At 37.1% G+C, this 21,894-nt stretch overlaps 2 protein-coding genes and 1 long non-coding RNA gene across 3 annotated transcripts; 2 read left to right on the top strand and 1 right to left on the bottom strand.

The window, feature by feature from the left end:
• Positions 1–964: 964 nt before the first annotated feature.
• On the top strand, positions 965–15,659 carry itgb3a (integrin beta 3a). Its single transcript, XM_028042535.1, has 15 exons — positions 965–1,130; positions 3,213–3,298; positions 4,229–4,430; positions 4,522–4,774; positions 5,645–5,807; positions 5,894–6,055; positions 6,138–6,233; positions 6,314–6,403; positions 6,830–6,964; positions 7,060–7,489; positions 12,717–12,939; positions 13,288–13,412; positions 13,625–13,741; positions 14,299–14,465; positions 14,646–15,659. The coding sequence occupies exons 1-15, from the start codon at positions 1,073–1,075 to the stop codon at positions 14,709–14,711; spliced, it is 2,373 nt and encodes a 790-aa protein (XP_027898336.1). The 5' UTR covers positions 965–1,072; the 3' UTR covers positions 14,712–15,659.
• On the bottom strand, positions 8,538–12,710 carry LOC114160110 (uncharacterized). The gene is made up of 2 exons (XR_003598719.1): positions 12,379–12,710; positions 8,538–12,314 (listed from the first exon to the last, which is right to left on the bottom strand). It is a non-coding gene; the product is annotated as an uncharacterized LOC114160110 (long non-coding RNA).
• A 1,633-nt stretch (positions 15,660–17,292) lies between the features above and the next one.
• mettl2a (methyltransferase 2A, methylcytidine) lies at positions 17,293–21,782 on the top strand. Its single transcript, XM_028042366.1, has 9 exons — positions 17,293–17,474; positions 18,257–18,345; positions 18,513–18,781; positions 19,706–19,755; positions 19,847–19,907; positions 19,985–20,124; positions 20,224–20,330; positions 21,123–21,188; positions 21,294–21,782. Exons 1-9 carry the CDS (start codon positions 17,323–17,325, stop codon positions 21,431–21,433), a joined length of 1,074 nt encoding a protein of 357 aa, XP_027898167.1. The 5' UTR covers positions 17,293–17,322; the 3' UTR covers positions 21,434–21,782.
• Positions 21,783–21,894: the final 112 nt, after the last annotated feature.

The following is a 21,894-nucleotide window of genomic DNA, read 5'->3' as shown; positions in this document are numbered from 1 at the left end:
TTTGTCTCTGCATTTGAGTCATCTACAAACAATCATGACAAATATCCATAAGTGCAAAAAAGGAACATTTTTAAAGTTTTACCCCATCCTCCAGTGTCTCTGGGTTTCTTTCAGAGAAACTTCCAGGAAATCTTCCAGGAAAAGTGAGTTCTTTAGGCTTTCTGGGAGTCTTTTAGTGTTTTTCTTTTAAATTTGGGTGCTTAACAGTTTCATATTATCAAAAGAAATTTACTTCAGGCAAAGATAACCAAAGTAAATACAAAATATAGTTTTTCAACTTTTTAACTCGTTTTTCCTCAACAATTGTCACATGCTGTAAGCGTTTCTGTCCAGTAGAGGGCAGAGCAGACACACAGCAGACATACGGAAGCTCATGTAAAATGAATGAAATTCAGTTTTACACATACTAAACCAACACCATCAAGTTGAGTTAAGACCATTTTATGAGTTTTGGTCAATTGTCAATTGAATTTCTAAGTAGAATAATGGCTATAATCAGGGTGTGATCACTTTCCAATAATATCAACCTGTAATAGTTTTAAAGGACAACTTTTGCAATAAGGGAGGAGGCACTTTTACATGGAAATAGCTTCTCTATATTTTCTGAGAAGAGTGATTCACGTTTATCTCCTAGTCCCAGACATGTTGCATTCTGTTTCTGTTGCTATTGGCTACATTATCATGAAAATACTGATGTTTATCAAAATACTGATGTTTATCGCGTATAACTGTCAAAATAACAATAATATATATTTACAATTTTTAAACCTCTTTTGAACCTCCTACTGAAAAGAATTTAAAACTACTTTCACCCCTGCAGCTTTTCAGTTTATTTTACAAGTAAAGAGAAAAGAGATGATCGAAGTTTTCATAGAAATGCCTATAAATAAAACCATGTACGTCTAGAATTATTATTTCATAACAAGTTGCCAAATAAGTGTGCTGTTTTGCGTCTGAGCATGTCATAAAGGCTGCGGTTCCCCTCCATTCTGATGGGGGGAAGATCTTCAGAGGCAACTCTTACAAAAGTTGAGAAGAGAACTAGGAACAGCGGATCTGAACGCTCTCAGCCATGGGTTCCTTATTACCCTATTTAGTCTATCTGTTTCTCTTTGCGTCAAACGTTTGCGGTAAGATATTTGACTTTTTACTGCATATTATTTCTTTGACACCTTTTCAAGTTCTCACCTGCTGAGACGACTTGGCGCTTCCCCGAATTTCAAATTATTATAATTTGTAAGTGTTTAAATTAAAGGAACCCGGTTGCTGGCGGGTACAATTATAAAACGTTGTTTTCTTAATGAATATTAAAGGGGGTTGGAGGTTGAGAGAGTTTTGGATGACTTAAACAGGGCGACAATGTTCGATGCTCCTAAACTCTTCACTCTTCCTTATAAGGGAGTAAAAACAGCCGGGATGCTCTTCCCAGGGCGAGGTGATCTGCGATTATTAGAGCCACAACAAAATAAAACTTCACTTACTTAGCGGATATTATAAAGAACGCTTTTGGTTTTATTTCGAGTCGGTGGTTTTAAAACAGGGAAACAAAGTTACATTAAACTTTGTGGGTCGTCAGAATTGATTTTAAATTATTAGACTGTAACTCTCCATGACTTTGTGAACAGCTGTATTTATTCATTTATTTATTGCGACTCCACTCAACATGGAAGCTGATTTAATGTCACATGTTGGCAAAAAGTATCAGGTCACTCCTCCAAATAATTAATTTAAATGTTTCAGATGATCTTCATTATCACAGATTTTTTTTAAAAACTCCAGCTCCTCTGATTTATGCTTTAACACATTCCAGCCTAGGACTCTGACAGGACGCCACCTGTGTCATGTCACAACTCTAGTTACTCTACTAAATGTTCAACCGCTAACTTGTGGTATTATAATTGCTTTTTGCCTGTCCTGTCCAGCTGTGTGTGTGTATATATATATACATATATAGACAGAGAAACAGAAAAAAGCAAGTGAGTGAGTGAGAGAGGTGGGGCAAAAAGTGTGAAGTAAGAGAGATAAGAATAGATGAGAGAAAAATGCTAAAGAGAAAATAAGACCACATCGTAGAAGTCTGCTTCTACATCTGCAGAAAGAGAGAAGTGGTATTATAAATAACTGCGAGCTGGGTCAGAGGAGACTGAGGTGCATAATAAGCAGATATCATCAATGTTCTACAAACTTGATACTTAGAGTCACCCAAACTTCATGTGGCGTTTAGACTACTTAAGGATTAGAGAGGTTTGTGAAATGGGCTTTTGTGTAATTCAAAGCATGAGATGGATTGGGGTTAAGCATGCCACCATTAGACATTAGAGACTTGTCTGCTGGAGTGCAAATTATGCCTGTCTGTCTAACCATCTTATGATAAATTAGTGTTTAGCAATTGCCAGCGTTTAGACACATTTTGGACAAGTACATTTATTCAACTTTGTGGGAAAAAATTTGGGGACGGTATGACTGGCCTGCACAGAGTCCTTACCTCCTTTAGAGCAGAAATTGTGAGCCAGTCTTTCTTTTCCAAACTCAGTGACTGACCTCACAAATGCACATCTAAAGAAATAGTCAAGATTTCTCATAGATATACATCTAATCATTGTAAGAAATTCCCAGATGATTTGAAGTGGTTATGGTTCTAAATGTTGGCCAAACTCAAACTAAACCACTTTAGTAAGGATTAAAAATGGGATCTTCATATTTGTGAAGACAGAAGAGCAAATACTTTTGGCTATATGCTTACTGAAATGCTAAACTGAAATATTATCATCATAAACAAAAATAGACCAAATACTAAGGACACTGTCAGATGAGTCTGATCTTTTAAAAAAGCTGATTGAAAACTTCTGCTTTCTTATTTATTTTTATCAGAAGGTTTCTAAATATTCTTGAAGCGCAGTCGCTTCTATCACTGGGTATGACTTCACCTCTTCTATCACAGTTCCCCTGATCCCTCTGTAGAATAGCTGTAACCAAGTATTTGATAGAGTCTCAGGTATTCATATGACTTCCAAATTTTTTTCACAAACCAACCCAGTAGGTGTCCCTAAAATTTAAAAACAAAAGGCTGATGTTCAAGATTCAAAGAGCAGTTTGTGTTTTTTTCCCCCATATACTCACACATTTAATAAATTGAGTAGATAAGAGGAGAAAACAAACCTTTTCAGATCTTTATGACGTTATGAAATGTTTCTTTGCTTTCACTTTCACAGGTTCCAACATATGCACATCTCGTGGAGTCACCACTTGTCGAGAATGTCTTGTTGTTCATCCTAGCTGTGCATGGTGCTCTGATGAGGTAAACATGTACACATTACCTTGCAAAAATGTTAATACTCTGCTGTTTTGTATGATGGATAAAAACTAAGTATCGCAAAGCCATAAAGCAGATGGAAAAACACGTGTTGTTTTTTTCTGAATTTCTTTTTAATCAAAACAATCTGAAAAGTGTGGAGAGCTTTTGTGTTTAGTCCCCTTGTCAAAATAGATGTAGAGGACAGAGGAAAGAGCTGAGGCGGGTACTCTAATCAAATAATATAAAGCAAGAAGTTTCTTGTAAATATGCAAAACGCTACAATGGTAGAAAACATGTGGCCTTAATCCACTATGTACAGAGTGAAACATGATAGTTTTAGCATCATGATGTGGAAATGCATTACTTGAGTGTTGATAGGATGATGGATAGAGGCTGTAGGTGTGGCCAGATTATAGTTTAATTACTTATTGCCTGATTGATTAGCTGAACACGAGAAAAACTATAAATGAAATTATTAAATAGGTGGAATTAAAAGTTAGATCCATGATATGGAAATCTTCCCATCTGGTCCAGCTCCTCATGTGAGTCTCAGTATAACTTCCCATCTGTCTCAGTCACTGCTCACACAAAGGATCAGCTAATGTCCATGATATCAGCACTCAGGTGTCTGTAGTAATTCACACACACACAACGTTAATGTGGATCCTGCGTGCTTTATAAGCTTTGAGTTAAAGTCAGGGCCAAACAGTAAGAAATACAAGAAAAAGAGAATGTTCAGGATCACTGATTAATTCCTGGTTACGAGGCTTTTGGAAACATCTTTCAGGTTACAGTAACCAAAAAGGATATTAAAAAATCAGAAATAGATACCCCCTCAGTTGAGTCAGAATAAAAGTCACACTTTCCAGTTTCATTTCATCTTGTTTTATTTTTGACTCTCAACACCAAGTATTGGATGCATCTGCTTTTCAGGTGTTTGGGAAAGGAAGATCCACTTTATCTCGCTGTGACCTCAAAGAAAACCTAGTTAAAGAAGGGTGCAGCGCTGCAGCTATAGAGTTTCCCACCAGCAAGTTGGAAATTCAGCAGAACAATCCTCTCAGTGACAGGGCTTCGTCTACAGCTGATGTAACTCAAATCAGGCCTCAGAAAATCCAGCTGACATTAAGGATAGGTATGTTTGTCTTAAAAGCCACATAGAAATGATAAAACATGCTCAGAAATGCACTGGAGCTAAACTTACCCTACTTTCTTTTTTCACCCAGGTGACACCAAGCGTTTCACAGTGAGTGTGAAACAGGTGGAGGATTACCCCGTGGACCTCTACTACTTGATGGATCTCTCATATTCAATGAAAGATGATCTTTTAAAGTTGCAAACCCTGGGCAACAAGCTTGCTGAAACAATGGGCAAAACAACTAGTAAACTGCACATGGGATTTGGAGCATTTGTGGACAAGACCACTTACCCATACCTCATTACCTACCCTAAGGGGGCAATTCAAAATCCTTGTGTTGGGTATGTGGTATCATTGTTTGTGGTTTGCATAGGAGATGAGTTACAATCATTACGTTTTCTCTCTATAAGTGTGGGTGGGCAATGGAAGAGGATTAGGGCCACCAAAAATAAATTAAATTAAATTAAATTAAGTTGACATGAATCTCTGAATTCTAACTTTAAACTCAGAATCAGTGTTGAATTTAAATTTCTTATGCACCACCAGGAAAAACTGGTCTCAAAACTCAAACTTACCAAGCAAATTTAGAACAGGTTCTCGATGTGTATAAAGTGCAGGGTTGCAAAACAAACAAGAAAAAGTTATGTGATTACCTAATTAAACAATGTTTGTTTAGTTTGGATTTACACAAATTTAAATTCTGAGATTAGTCAGAATCCTTTTTTTTTTCTTATCTCATTGGTCATAATCCTCTTCCATGCTGTCCACACTGCAAAAACACAAAATCTTACAAAGTATTTTTGGTTTGGTTTCTTGTGCAAATATCTTAATACACTTGAAACTAGACAAACCTAAATAAAAAGTAACTTTTCAGCAAGACTTGTTTTAAGTAAATAATTTCTCAATACTGATTGTTCCATTGGCAGATAAATTAACTTATTACATGGGGGGAAAAAAGTCTTGTTATAAGTGAAATAATCTGCCAATGAAACTAGTACTTTTTCATCAATATTAAGGAATTATTTACTTAAAACAAGTCTCTATAACTTGCTAAAAAGTTACTTGTGAGTTAGTTTTGTCTTATTTCAAGTGTACTACGATATTAGAACTAGAAACTAGACCAGAAATACTTGGTAAGATTTGAGTTTTTGTAGTGGTTTGAAAACCTGAATTTGAACTTTCTAACTTCTGTTCTGTGTCTCTATGAACAGAATTAACGACCAATGCCAGGCTCAGTTTGGTTTCAAGAACGTGTTGTCGCTGACAGAGAAGGTGTCTCGCTTCACTGAGGAGGTGCAGAAACAGAAGGTGTCCAGAAATAGGGATAGTCCAGAGGGCGGATTTGATGCTATCATTCAAGCAATGGTGTGCAAGGTAAGATTTAAAAAAGTACTCTTCAGACACTGTTGTTCAGACTTCAAAATTGTGATTAATTCAGCTTCATGTCCGATATTTTTTAGGACAAGATCGGATGGCGTCCAGATGCCTCACATCTTCTGGTGTTGACCACTGACGCCAAAACTCATCTGGCCCTGGATGGACGCATAGCTGGCATCGTTCAGCCCAATGACGGAGAGTGTCACCTCGACGATAACAATAATTTCAACAAATCCACTGTGCTGGTATTTAAGAATAACTGAGATGATAAACAAAAGTTGAACAATAAATTATACTATGAACTGTTGTAACCCCTGTGTTTTTCAGGACTATCCTTCATTGGGCCTAATAACAGATAAGATGTCTGAAAACAACATCAATTTAATTTTTGCTGTGACCAGTTATGTCGTACCCCTGTACCAGGTGAAAAATACAAGTACAAATTTTTAATATTACAAGAAATAAAAAAATATATATTCATAATCAATATGTTATTGTTTTAGGAATACAGTCAGCTGATTCCAGGCACAACTGTGGGAACGCTATCTGATGACTCTGGGAATGTCATTCAGCTGATTAAGGAGGCCTATGAGGTACAAATATATTTTCATGGCAGAGGTTGTGCTACAAGTGCAATAAACACATTGCTGTAAAAACAAGAAATTCCCACCTTTCTTCTCTTCGGCGTTTTTGTCACACTTCAGCATTTCAGATCTAAAAAACGCAAAATGCAAATGTGGCCCCACATGACGAGCAAATTGCAACCATTAATAACCCAGTCATTAACTGTATATAATAGCATTTTCTGGAAAACTGAGTTTCATTAGCAACACCCAGGTCTGATTACTGCCTGTCCTGTGAAATCAAGAAATCAGTTAAATATTCTGACAGCATGAAGCTCTCTGAAAGATGCCTAAAAGCAGTACTTCATGCCAAAATCTAATGAAATTTATTTGAGAAACAGATACACTTTACATACACAATAATGATAAACTAACAGGAAATCCTCATATGTGCAGAAAATTCGCTCTAAAATGGAGCTGGAGCTCTTGGGAGTCCCAGAGGAGTTGAATCTCTCATTTAATGCTTCTTGCCTCAATGGAGAGGTGATTCGTGGACTCAGGTCCTGCTCTGGTTTGAAGATCGGGGACACAGTATGTATTATTTACAATTTTTAGACTATATACAGTACGTTGCATCAATTTACCTGCATTTGTTTTTCTTTAATTAAATACATTTTTCTCCCTAGGTGTCTTTCACTGTGGATGCTCAGCTCCGTAGCTGCCCCAAAGAGAAGAGCCGCACTTTTACCATCAAACCTCTGGGCTTCAAAGATTCGCTGGAGGTGACAGTAAACTTTGCTTGTGGCTGTGACTGTGAGGCCAAGGCAGTACCCAACAGTCCAGTGTGCAGCAATGGCAACGGGACCTATGAGTGTGGAGTTTGCCAGTGTCACCCTGGCCGACTGGGTTCGCTCTGCGAGTGCTCGCAGGAGGACTATCGTCCGTCCGACAATGCCAACTGCCTCCCAAATTCTAACAGCTCGATATGCAGTGGAAGAGGAGACTGCTTATGTGGACAGTGCTCCTGTCACTCAACTGGGTTTGGTCAGGTCTGGGGAAAGTACTGTGAATGTGACGATTTCAACTGTTTGCACTTCAAAGGGGCTCTTTGCTCTGGTGAGTATGTGCATGTTTTCCTTTAAGTGTTTTAGTAAAGTGGAGGAGTTGTCCTTGAAGTTTTTAACAATTTACGAGGTTGACTTTTATACAGCTGACAGTCTTTTGACAGATAATAGTGAGTCTAATTTACTCTTGGCTGATTAGTGTTGACTCATGGCTCACCCTTACACTGGAATAAGTTAAAGAAATCAACCATACATGAATGGTCTTTCCAAGGTCCTAGCAAGGTCATGATAAAGTTTAAAGGTTTCCTGGGCTATTGCCACATCCTGGAATGGTCCTAAAGACAGAACCAGGGCCTGGTCCAGGGAAATATATGTTGTAGGATTGTCAATGGGTTGCAAAACATCATGCATGCACAAACCCATACCAAAGGACATTTAACAGTCCCCAATAATTGGGATACCTTGAGAAAGGGAAAACATGAAAATGCTTTGCAGCAATAAACTGAATCTCATTATGGGTTGTTCTTGAGTAGCGTTTACATGTTTCCTTGTGTATCTGGTCCACAAACATGACTTTCTTTTTTTTTGGTCTATATTGAGTTTAGAGATACGTGTGGTTGTGCATGGTTGTCTATCCTGTGGGTTTTTGTATGGACTGGTGTTCTGTCCATACTGTAAGAACAAATGGTTATACACCATGAACGGGTGGACGCATTCTTGTCTTGCTTAGTCTATAACAAAGTCAAAAGACACTACAGTCACAGCAGGTTCCACTCAAATTACCATTCATATTTTAATGAGGGCAGAGCCACCTGTAAAAAACTCACTCAGTCACTGGGAGAAACAACTCAAACAGAAAACAGAAATAGCTTAGAATTTAAATGTGATAATTGAGGTGAAAAATGACTGAAAATAATAAGCTTATTTTTTACCAACTGACCCTAAGTTCTTTAAAGCATTACAATATTTACACACTTATAGCTTGTTCTGATTAAATATTTCTACTTTTATCTCAGTAAAATTATGGAAAAACTTTTATGGAAAAAAACTCACTGATTTATTTACTCATATCTGAGCTGAGATTCATTTTTTATTTTATTTTTTTGTAATCTGTAACCCTGTTGCGAAAGCATTTCAACACACTCCCCTTAACCTCACTCATATTTGAATGGTATGGTAGAAAATAACATGGTGACTTGTTGTATCTTAACCAATAATTTAGATGATGTTTAACAGAGTGTTATTACACTGTTAAGACTTTTTTTGTGTGTGTCATTTGGGAGTTTTGTGAATCAGGAAAGATCTAGCTGCTCTTCCCTTCCTTTTCCCCCTCCTTAGATTTTCACTTCTTCTCTCTGCTCTGTAAACACATCTGGATGAGTTTACATCATTTTTCTTGTTACCTAGCTGGAAAAATCCAAGGGTTCACATTTTAAATGTATATGAAGTCTTTCTTTGTTTACAAATACCTGTAAATAATTACATACCTGCAGTAATTGAGTACATGACCATAAACAGCACAACTCTGTCAGAAATCCAAAGTGTTTATGTGAGACTTCAAGTGTTTTGTTTTGGGAAGTCAGTTGCTGGTGCCAGGATATGACTGTGTTCTTGCTAAAGAGCTTCGTGTTGTGCTTTAACGTCCCATGACAAGTCTGCACAGCTCAGTGCTCAGCTGAAGACATAAAAGTTGCATTTACCTTCAGGTGTGTGATAATAGTTTGGGGTGTGTATGGGTTGAGCATTAGCAAATCAGGAATTTCCTCTTTGACTTCTCACAACAGCGTCGTTTTGCTGATATTTTTTAATGTTGAAAGCATAAATTGTTAAGCATAGAGTAGCTATTTGATTTACAAAAGGAGTTTAAAATTAATAAATAGCATTTAGATGAGCCTGCAACCAAACAATACCCAAACCAATTTCGCACATACGTAACATCAGCTAATTTTAATTAGAAATAAGCTAATGATGCTATGTTAACCACTGGTTTACATTTTTGTAAGCCAACTGGGGCTTTTTATTTTCCAGATCTCATTCAAAAACATTACTTATAAAAACGTATATAATTATATAAAATTATATAATCACCATCATTTCATTAAATAGTTTGACTGATTTCCTAATGTCTCAATTGCTTGTTGCAATTCCTATTACTCATGAAATACAAACTAAATTCATGTGATTGTGGCTAAAATGGATATTTTTAGTCATAGGAGCCACCCCAATAATTTCCCAAAAATACATTTAATAATAATAATTTTTAGTGGTCACCATCTAGACACCCCGTAAAAAAAACGTTTGGATTTCTTAAATGAATGCCTGCACATTTGACTGCATCAATTCCCTTCAGTTATTTCTAATTTAAATATGTGGTTGTTTGATAGGTAATATTGTAACAAGAGCTCTTTAAAGTAGCATTTCTTGTTTCTGGTGAGCTGAGATGCTTCCTCAAACATGAGGTCATCTTTAAAGAGCCTCCACTAGTGAGTGGTCTTTGCTGACTTTTAGTGCAGCTCATTTACGCTCACAAAGCTGTAACCAGAGGAAAACTATCCATTGTGCTTTGGAACAATGCATTTATTTATTTAGTGTTATTATAATGTTTCCTTGATAGAACTGGTGTCCTTCGTTACCAATTCAATTCTTGGCTCAGGGCCAAAAGAAAACATCATTGATATTTTTTGTGGCAGTGTATTTTTTCCATTGCTGAGGGCAGTGGCACAGAACAGGAGAAAACACGCGTTGCTCCGGGGCCCATAAATATTAGGAAAGAGAGCAGGAAAGTTTGCATTCCGCTGCTGGCAGCTCCTCTCCTCCCTTTCTGCAGAGTGAAGCTCTGTTTTAGTGCCCTGTGTGCTTTCCTGTTCTTGTCTTTTTTTTCTTCTTTTTTTTTTTACTGTGACAACCCTCTTCCTTAAATTTCTTCAAAATCCCAGCATGATGTAAAACCTTTAAACTAAGTGTAGCTCTGTTTTGTGCAAAAACATGCATTAACTTTTTCAGGTGACAGCTCTGGTACTATCTGTGTTGCATTTTAATCTCTTAATTGTTATGTGGAAACAGCACGCCAGATTAGGTGGTGGCTTTATTTAGCTATGTGAAATTGTTAACCACAGTCACCACAGGTAACCATGACAATAAAAAACACACTGAAGGAGAAGCTACAGAAAATAAGGTGTAGGCACTGTTGTTTTGTTAAGTTTACAGCAGAGGATGGTTTCTCTTTGAGCTGTTGAATCAGAGACCCTTGGACTATGTGTGACATTCCAGGATCAGTGACTTCCCGCATTGTGATCCAGCTGGACTGTGACTCACACATTATCCAGAAAGAAATCCTGTTTGGCTTTCTTACAGTCTACAGATCTCTGCAATTGTTTCTGAGGTTGCCTAACGTCCTGATGCAGTGTCTGCCATTGTCCAAAAAGAAAAGCTGACTACGAGAGTCTGTCAGCAAATAGTTGCCGCGCCGTAACAACACTTTGTGCTTCCTATGCTTTTGCGCTCTGGGGGTGCATTTTATATGACCACCTGCCCAACAATGAGCTTAGAATAAGTAACAACAACAAAAAACCCACGCAACGAATTTTATGAACATGTCTTTTTCCAAGTGGACACAATTAGCCAGCAACTTCTTAAACTCATTAAGGAAAGGAAACTCATTAAAATGCTGATTTTTCTTTGCTTTTGGAAGAACTAATTAATTACAACCAGTATCTTTGTTGTCTTTCATGGCTGAAATAACAGTTAGGTTCTCTTTGTTACTAATTGGTGATTATCGTATTACAGATTCAACTAAAACATTGTTCGTTGGTCTTCATATTTGCTCATGCAACATGTTTTCAAAGACACACAGGAAAGAAGCTCATTAACACAAAAACAATAAAACTACACTCACAGACGTCTGAGAAAACCGCAGTGACTAACTCCTAATTTCTTGATGGCTCAGCCCTCTTTAGAGCCACAAATGTGTATTAAGAAATATAACAATGCATAATCCAGCACATTTAAATACAGGGTACTTAAGAGAGTCGGTGATTAACTTTACAATTAAGCAATTTGTATTTCGTAGGTTTGTTTGTCTAGCCTCACCCATGAGATTAAAACTTAAAATGGGCTAAATATAGTGTAGAAAAGCTTATGGGACTTACTGCTACTAATGGGTGAAAATGCAAACAGATCAGAGTCAGGAAGTGGATAACCACGTCGTGCTATTTTTACCATTCCATTTAAAGCACGATGAGTGACAGCTCCGGCAGTGCTACACATAAGAGTCTGCACAACTTGTGAAGATAAATGAAAGGCTTTATTATAAAAGATTGTTTGTCTGTATTACAACTACACATGCTAAAATGCTTCCATTTTCTAAAAGTGAGTTTTGAAGAATTTTCCTTCACTGAGTGACTCACTGAGTGCAGAGGCAAGATATGGATCTTCTCCACCCATTTGGCTATTCCTGTGCAGCAGCCATTTCCCGATGATGAACACACATTTACTGTAATTTAATGTCTTGTTCTATTCTTTCTCCCAATTTCAAGTGGATACTGGCATTTGTGTCAAATTGTATTTATGGGTCAGAGAAAAGAAAGCCATATTTTTTTAATTATAAGATCCCAGACGTGCATACACATAAAATAAGAATGCAATAGTTAACTTTATTTTATAGTTATTGCAAGAGTCAAAATGTGTAGCAACAGATATTTTTTCATATTTATTTTCCCTACCGAATAAATATACTTATAGAGCTGTGCCACCCTCCATGGCAACAACTGACATCAAATGTTTTTGCTAGCTGGAAATGAGTCTTTACGTTGCTGAGAAGGAATTTTGATCAACTCAACTTTGCCAAGTTGTTTTAATACAGAACGATTGTAGGGTTCCTCCGATTGTAGGGTTGTTAGGCAAACAACCTCACGGTTAAACACTGCAGCCTCTCTTCCAAACCTCTATTTAAGGTTTATAACAGATTGGAGCCAAACCGTCCCTGCTATTCCACTACTGCTACAAGTTATGCTACTTTTATATAAACAAAATATTTAAAGAATTTTTACACACATTCACCAGGGGTACAAGTAAAAGTGGAGAACTCTGTATCTACCTTTAAATAGAGTTTCCAAGAAAAAGCAAGATGTCTTCACTGTTCACACGAAAGTAGAATAAACTCGCAGATGAACCAGAAATAAAATGACATCAAAACATATAGTTGTTTTGTCAAATTAGCTAAAATAATTTCAGCTCATCCAGCTGAATTGAGCTGATGCGTCTGTTTCTGTTTCCCTCAGATCATGGGAAGTGTAACTGTGGGTTCTGCCAGTGCGACGCTGGCTGGAAAGGAGACAACTGTAACTGCACCACCCGCACGGACACTTGCGTGTCCAGCTCAGGGCTGCTGTGCAGCGGCCGGGGTAACTGCGAGTGCGGGGTTTGTCAGTGCACTCAACCCGGTGCCTTCGGAGACACGTGTGACAGGTGCCCCACCTGCCCTGACGCCTGCACGATAAAGACGTAAGTACATACCACATTGTTTTTGCTATAACATCTCTAAATCTATGAGTTATATATGTGGCCGTTGTGTTGTCTTGTTTCTTGTGGGGTTTTCATTTGCAGCATCATTGCTCTTTGGACTTCACCTTGCTTACTACGCATATTCATTTTTATCTTTTACTTATTTCTCGACACCCAACATGGAACTGCTAGGTGTCGAGAACATATTGCACAACATAAGTTGCCATTTTAATATCTCTGTGATAGTTTGAATTTCCTTTGTAAAACTACCACATGCTGCAGATAAAGCATTGAAGTTTAAACTGGCCGTATTGTATAAAGCTGACGGTGTTCTATTGTTGCTTGCAGGCAGTGTGTTGAATGTCAGCACTTCAAAAGAGGACAGTACATCAATGACAGCAGCTGCAACAGAATCTGCAAAAATGAAATTCAAATTGTGGACCAATTGAGTAATAAAATGAATGGGAATGGGGGTGAGTGCTGAGAACTCTCTCTGGTCCCATTTTTTACGTGACCCTGGGCTGTTGTGGTCATGTTGTGTTGTTGCATTCCTTCACTTTGCATGAATTTCACCCGATTACAGTTGAACTATCTTGCTGACCTATACAAATTGCTGTTTTTAATGAAAAACCTTGTCTCAAGTTGTTATTCTTAAATGGTTCTGTTCTTTTTTTTCTCCTGGTAGAATTCCAACAAGGCATTGCAGTGAACTGCTCCTACAAAGACGAGAACTGCATTGTGCACTTCCAGTATTATGAAGACAAAACTGGCACATCTATCTTGTATGTGGTGAAAGAGCCAGGTACTGTGAAATATTTTAGTGTTTATTAGGAATTTAAACTGTCAGAGAAACAAAATTATTTCCGTATTTTTTGGACGATAAGCTGCTACTTTTTTCCCAGCTTTTAAGTTGAAAGCTATCGATCTGGCAGCACAGGAGGGAAAAAGAGCCGCTGCACGAAAGCTAGGAGTGAACGAAACCATGGTTCGGCGTTGGAGACAGAGGGATGCATCCTTAATAAATCCAGCAGATTTATTAGGAAAACTGCTTACTGTACTGTACTGTACTGTACTGTACGTTTCCAGTTTTTTTTTTGTTTTTGTTTTGTTTTGTTTTTTCGAAAAATTTGGAGGTGCAGCTTATAGTATGGTGCGCTCTATAGTCTGGAAAATACGGTATTTAGGTACATCAGGACAGAAGATTTTGTTCCTGTTTATCTCTGGCAAGGCACAGTGTGTGCATATAGGAATGTGTTATTATATAAAGAACACCTCTCAGAGTTAGTTACACAGCTAGACGGTGCAGCGCCACAATAATGAGAGAATACAAATGGGAATCTGAAAGTATCTGTTTCTCAGAGTGTCCCGAGGGTCCTGACATCCTAGTGGTGCTCTTGGCGGTGGCTGGAGCCATTCTGCTCTTGGGTCTTGTTGGTTTGCTCATCTGGAAGCTGCTGGTTACCATCCATGATCGCAAAGAGTATTCCAAGTTTGAGGAGGAGAAAGCCAAAGCCAAATGGGATACGGTAAGCATCAAAGATACCAAACCATGTAGAACCTCCGAACCAGGGGTGGATCTACTGGGGTGGCAGTTGCCACTCCAACTGAGAGCCTTGCCACCCCATAGATATTTTTCTAGATCTGCCCCTCCTTCCAACTGACAAACACACTTTTGAATCAAGTTGATTTTTTTTTTCATGTTCCAGGCTAACAATCCTTTGTACAAAGGAGCCACTTCCACTTTTACCAATGTAGCGTACAAAGGAAACTAGCATCTGGATCCAGCGAGGAAATAATTCAGGGAATGGCGACGTTGATGGAATGGGAAGAAGATCTTTTACACTGTCATTAGACCGGCTACTCATGTATTGCTGTCAACAGTTCAATGTGATGATTCTACACAATGTAAAACATTACAAACTATTAATATGAGTCACAATCTGTTCGCTCTTAGGCTTTTTGGTTTTTAAGAGGGTGAGTTTTATGCATATTTTCTATGGACTACGTTAAACTCAAGCTTTCAGGTTACACTTACGTGAACTGCTGTTTAAATTTTCCAATATGTGTGTTTATTTTTAGGAAGGTGTTTTCATCTCTACAGTAGTTGTTGGGAGTTTGTTGTGCTTTGTGTGAAAATTGTTGTTGGGCAAATTGAATGTAAAACTGCTGTACTTAATTATTAAACCTTGTTTCTGTTGCATTTATGAATTAGGCTTACAATGATGCCTGGGGTATGGATTGTATTATAAATATAAACCAGTAGTGGTGTATCATTCATGCATGAGCAGTTTTTTGCTTTTTATGTTTTGCGTTTGCACAAATGCGTTGCTCAGCGCATTATAAATTCATATTGTATTTAGTATTTGGGCATTTTACATTTTTTAAAGTTTATATTTAAAGAGCTTTTGGGTAATTTAAATGGGAAATAATGCTACAAATCTGATGCATTTTGATTTTATGTCTGTCTTTTGCACAATTGAAACTGCTTTCTCACTGATGCTTTCTCACTGTTTGACAAGTTTTTTTCTTACATTTGGGGAACTTATAGCGTTTGTGACTTGTAAGATGTTCTTTCTAAAATGTCAGGGAGATTTTTTAAAGATCAAACACTAGATGATCTTTAAGACTCATACTTGTCATCCACAGCGTCTTAGAATAGAAATGGTCAGATTCTCTTTGTTTACTTAGTACCAATAAATGTTTTTGGGGAATTCTGAAAATGGATTCTTTATTCATTCACTTTGCTCCTGTTGTCTAACATGTGCCTATTTTCAACAACATTCTCTCAACATGCTGCATGACTTTTGTCATTTTGTAATGCTTCCTGTTTTCTTGAATACAGATCTATAGTCAGCCTCTGCGTTCACATGCATGGACTCTCTTGATAAATCGGATACAGACTGATTAAACTTCCCCTCCATTAAAAACTCACATTATTGTCAACATCATGTTTGACATGAAGGAAGTGCAGCCACAACAAAAATGGGAAGTGTTTTTTATAATCAAGCTGTTCTAATAATTGGTTGTTTTATGAATACCTATTGCGTATTTTAATCCTTAAATCTATAAAACTCTCTCAAACACAATATTGAAAGTTATTTCTTTGAACTAAACCCTAAAAGTCTTGAAGTTTCAGAAGATTATGTACATTTTTAGTCATTGCAAAATAACTTATGCTACCAATAACTAATGTTTAGAATAATGTCACAGAAATTAATCCAAAATTGTACACCAGGTTTTAATAGCAAAAATATCTCCTGTGGAAAACAAGATAATTTTCCTGGAATTACGACAGACTTGCCAACACAAACCGATACTCTGGAAACGAAGAGAAAATTATCTTTAATAACTGGCACTGGAAATATTCTCAGTATGTGTCTCCCCCTAGTGTAGAAAAAGTGCTAATGCACACATTATAGTTTTCCTTAGCGTGTAAGAAAGTAATAATGCAAACAAAGATGTTTATTTGTATTGCACCATTCAGACTCAAGGTAATGCAAAGTGCTTTGCAGGAAAGTAAAATAACATACAGTACAGACCAAAAGTTTGGACACACCTTTTAATTCAATGAGTTTCCTTTATTTTCATGACTATTGACATTGTAGATTCACACTGAAGGCATCAAAACTATGAATAACACATGTGGAAATATGCACTAAACAAAAAAGTGTAAACCAACTGAAAATACCCCTTATATTCTAGTTTCTTCAAAGTAGCAACCTTTTGCTGTGATTACTGCTTTGCACACACTCTGCATTTTCTTGATGAGCTTCAAGAGGTCGTCACCTGAAATGGTTTTCACTTCATAGGTCAACCTGCCCTGCCAGGTTAATAAGTGGGATTTCTTGCCTTATAAATAGTCATGAAAATAAAGAAAACCCATTGAATTAGAAAGGTGTGTCAAAACTTTTGGTCTGTACTGTATATCAATAGAAATACATTAAACACAAACTATATTAACAATAAAAACATATCACATGAGAAAGAAGCAACGTTTTTGACAGGAAGCAATTTACTCAGACAATATTTTTAAAGTGATAACTGACTGATTTATTTAAGAAGACTAATTAATGAAATTTTTATCTGAGTTAATCAAACTCTGTGTCTTTTGGTTGATTTGTGGACTGGTCCAGATTTCTCTTTTCAGAATAAAGTACATTTTTCATTTCATCTAAAAATCAAATTAGAAGAGTGAAGGTTCACAGAATCCACATTTATTTATTTACTTACTTAATTTTGACTGAAATGACTCTCCATACCTGTGCAATGTTAAAAACAATGTGCTTTTTTAACTGATTAATATTAGCTGTCAGCATGTTTCAACCCTTGATATCTTTTCCGCTTGTCCCTGAATGCGTCACTCCCTTCTGCGTCAGATCCATCATGGCGGCGCCCCGCACCGTGGACGGAGTGGAGGCTGAAAACACTGAAATCAGCTTGACACTTTCAAATTCTTCCTCTGAGGACTCCAAAAGGCCTCAGTTCGGGACACGCTTCCTTACAGACCCGCGGCAGGTCTTCCAGCACAACGCATGGTCGGTACCACAGACCCAAATAGGATGGAATGGGTTCATGTGTATCTTTTGAGTGGAGGAGACTTTTTCAGCATTATCTTTAGCTTTGGTTGAGTTCAGCTTTTGCAACGTTGCGATTTTTTGTTTATTTATTTTTTAATTTTTTAAGCAAGGCGACTCTTAGAAAATACGACTGTTTATGTATAAAATTACTTTCCCCCTCTACTGTGTGCATTACGGTAAAAGGGTAGTATGGTTCCCCGCCGTTAGCGTAAAAAAGTTCTCTCGATTAGAGTGAGCAGAGATTATTTTTGTTTAGAAATTATTTTAAGAAATTAAAATAGAATTTAAAAATAAGATCATAAAAATAAGACATTTTTAAATGTCAGAAAATCATTATCAGCAACTTTGGATATATCTCCAAAAATCAAGGTGATGGTAATAAAGTTACCATATTTGATGGTTAGCCAATACATTTTCAAAATTATTCGTTGATCAAATAAATAAATAAATATATATATTTTTAATCTATGAAGGTGAGGTCACTGAGGTTCAGTGTGAGAATTCATTATGTACTTTACCTTAATGCACTGTGTACGGGCGAAACTCTTTTAACAGAAAATTGTTGATGCCACTAACACAATTGTTAAATTCTCCTTCAAATCTGCATCCAGACATAAAAAAAAAAAACATATAAATTGAGCCTAATAAAACACATCAAAATATCAGACACAATTTCTTCACTGTCAGTTACTTTATTATTCATTCACAAAGTTGGAATAATAATGTTTTGTGGTCTCCAGGGACAATGTTGAGTGGACTGATGAACAGGAAGAAGCTGCAAAGAAGAAAGTTTCAGAAAACAATCAGCCTTTGCCTCTAGAAAAACAAGGTTAGATTATACTTTTGAAAATTATTATATTTTTATGTTTATATATTAGAATTAAATCATGATTATTTTTTATTATTCTGGCCTTTGAGAAGGAGATGTGTGCTATGTTGTAGGAAGTGTGCTTTATTTATTATTTTAATACTAGCCTTTCTGCCTTTTACTTCCAGAGGAGTACAACAGCCGGGCCAGTGAATACTGGAATGAGTTTTACACGATACACGAGAATCGCTTCTTTAAAGACCGTCACTGGCTCTTCACAGAGTTTCCAGAGCTTGCCCCACAGCGTAACCCGAACCACAAATCTCAACCAAACAACTCGGGCGTGGACAGCAGCCATCAGGACGGATTTGAACAAAAACAATGCAGGGATTTTGCAGCTTTGTCTGGTGACAACTGTGACTTTCCAGGATCCTCTGCCACATATCGCATCCTGGAGGTTAGAGATCATTCTAGCAGCAAGTTGGTCACATTTTACCCGTATAAATGTTTTAAATATAGTTTTATTTAGTTCAGGAAATTGTCAGATTTTGTTTTTCAGTGATGTTCTGTAGATTTAAACACATTCTTAAAATGGTGGGCTTGAATAATAAAACCCATGTCCCTTTAAACAGATCTAGGTATGTTTTAGTAAAGCTGTTCTGTGATGCATGGGACACAGAAAACTTTTGGAAGAAGGTGTTACAACCTGTATATAGCTGCTACAGTTGCATTCAGCTTTTATTGCATGAACTACAAAAATGTAGAAAAGCTTTCCTATAATTTCAGACTGTGTTTTTCAGTGGGAGAAAACAATATTTGAAGGGAGCTCTAGAAAACTAGAGGGCATGCCATCATTTGCAACTGCTACAAAATTGACTTTTTTTGTTAGTGGGTGTCTTGGCAGAATAATGATCCAAAACATCTGGCCAAGAATACAAGATCCACCTTCTACCTTGGCCATCTCAATCCCCTAAACCCAAATCCTGTTGGATGAGCGGAAAGGAAAAGTGCGCAGGACTCAGGACCTGGAAGGAACCAGACAGATTGTGCAAAGATCCTTTCCACTCTATGTTCCAGTCTTGTAAAATGTTTCCCAGAAGTGTCAAAATTGTGTTGTTGTTTTTTTAAGATTAAGTCTGAAAAGCCGAGCTAACAAGTATATGATTGAAATATGTGAACATCTTTTAAACATTAGACTTCTCCCACTAAATGAATGTAATCCAATTGAAATTATGATTTTCTTTCTTGTTCTTTGAATATAAGATTCTCTGAACATTCAAATAGCACACACATTCAAACAGAGCCCATTTTGCTGCCATTATTACATTTGTTCCATTTGAAATGGTTAATTCTCCTGAAACATAACATCATTTCTGTACAGGTTGGTTGTGGTGTGGGCAACACAGTTTTCCCAATACTCAAGACCAACAAGTAAGAACACACAAGAAAAGTTGCATCATGTCTGAAAAAGACGACTCCTCACCTTTTGCAGTCTATATAACGGTAGCTTTGCCTTCTGCAGTGACCCTGGACTTTTTGTTTACTGCTGTGATTTCTCCAGCACTGCTGTGGAATTAGTGAAGGTGAGCTGTTTTGACTCACAAAACAGTTTCTTCTGATTTTTAGTGTGTAAGTGACTAAACTTTTCTCTCGTCATCAGACTAATCCAGAGTACGATTTGAACCGCTGCTTTGCCTTTGTTCACGACTTGAGCAATGTCGAGGCCAGTTTCCCGATCCCTGATGGATCCCTTGATGTTATTGTGCTGATCTTTGTGCTGTCGGCTCTGCATCCCGACCAGTATGAACAGATATTGCTTTGCCTAGTTTTGTGATTTCATTTTTGCGTACATCTTTAGGATATTGCAGACACTGTGTAAGTGTTTCCCCTCCATCTCAGGATGCGGGCCTCCATCAGTAGAATAGCAAGTCTGCTGAAACCAGGTGGTGTGATGCTGCTGAGGGATTACGGACGCTACGATATGGCACAACTGCGTTTCAAGAAAGGTCAGTCAGGTTGTGTCAAGGTTCAAAAGGTCTAGAATTGCTAAAGATTTCTCTTCTACTGGGAAGAATTTGTTTAAAATCAGTCACACTCTTGTCATAAACTGTTAGCAATCAATAATACAAAATGCCACTGTGAATTCATCCATGGCTTCCACTTATTTGGGATGGGGTCATGTGATTAGCAGGTCTATAAAACCTGGACATCACTTTTCTGAAGGAAACAAAAGGGGTTCCCACATCAAAAGGTATATAATTCCTCCAATATAGATAAACATTCAAATGGATTAGAAATACCTTTATAACAAACTAAGTTCTGGCTGTCACTCAGAGATGTCAGAAGGTTTTAGTTTATAAAAGTGACTATTTGTCCTTTTCTGTTTTTTGACTTCAGTAGGGTTTAGCTTCTTTCTGTATGTTGGGAACCATGCAAAGATTTCCTGATTACTTAGTCAATTAGTTTATTTTACTGTATAACATCAGTCTCCCATGATACCCCGTAACATCAGTGACCCAGATGTTAATTTTTCTTTTTTTTTTCATTTACATTGAATCTATTTCCTTTTTTATCAGTAGAACAGTTTCAAAAATGCTCTTGGTCTCTGGTTATTTTTGAAGAAATATTTCAGATTATTCCCCATTTAAAACACTTCATTCCTTAACATTTTAGGTCTCTTTAGGACTTTTCTGAGCAATACCCATACCTGCTTATCCTTGCAACCAAACCTTGAAATGTTTACTGTTTAACTGTTTCATCTTTATAACCGTTTGTGGGTTGTTGTTTTTTTTTCTTAGGGAGATGTCTGTCAGAAAACTTTTACGTCAGAGGGGACGGAACACGAGTTTATTTCTTTACTCAGGGTATAAATGACTGGCTTTATAAAGTTTTAGTTTTTTTAATTGATATTATCCCTTACATTCTTTCAACATGAATACATTACATTTTTATGCCTTTCTGTGTTTTAGATGAGCTTCATGAGTTGTTTGCAGAGGCTGGGCTTGAAAAAGTGCAGAACCTTGTGGACAGGCGGCTGCAGGTGAACAGAGGGAAACAGCTCACCATGTACAGGGTTTGGATCCAATGCAAGTACCGCAAGCCTTGTTGAGAAATAAGGCGAGACGAGAGGAAAAATCCTCCAAAGATTACAGCTTTTTCCAGAAGACATTTTCAACAATGGGATAGTGTTGTTTTGTTGTTGTTTTTTTTCCTTGAACTGGCTGCCATAACCCTGATATACATTTTTTATTTACATGTTCATCTGGAAAAATACTCTTGGTCGCCAAATTGATGACTTTTCTCCTGATGAGTTGTCTAATCTGAAAAAGAACTGGTAAACGCTGTAAAAAGACACTGGTTTTAATCTGCAAATTTTTCATAATACATTGCATGACTTTTTTGTATTTCACATTTTTGTACATGCTAAATTAAAACTGTTTTACCCAGTACTGAAAAAATCGTGCACATTTAAGTAATAATTTTTATATTATGTCTGCAGCATGGTTAGGATGGGAACTTTCTGATTAATTTATCACTAGTGTGGGGGTGGGCACTGCTAAATTTTATTGT

The sequence above is a fragment of the Xiphophorus couchianus genome, chromosome 16 (genome assembly GCF_001444195.1).
Source record: "Xiphophorus couchianus chromosome 16, X_couchianus-1.0, whole genome shotgun sequence".
NCBI lineage: Eukaryota > Metazoa > Chordata > Actinopteri > Cyprinodontiformes > Poeciliidae > Xiphophorus > Xiphophorus couchianus.
The sequence above is the reverse complement of the archived record's forward strand: the minus strand, read 5'-3'. Positions and strand labels throughout refer to the sequence as shown.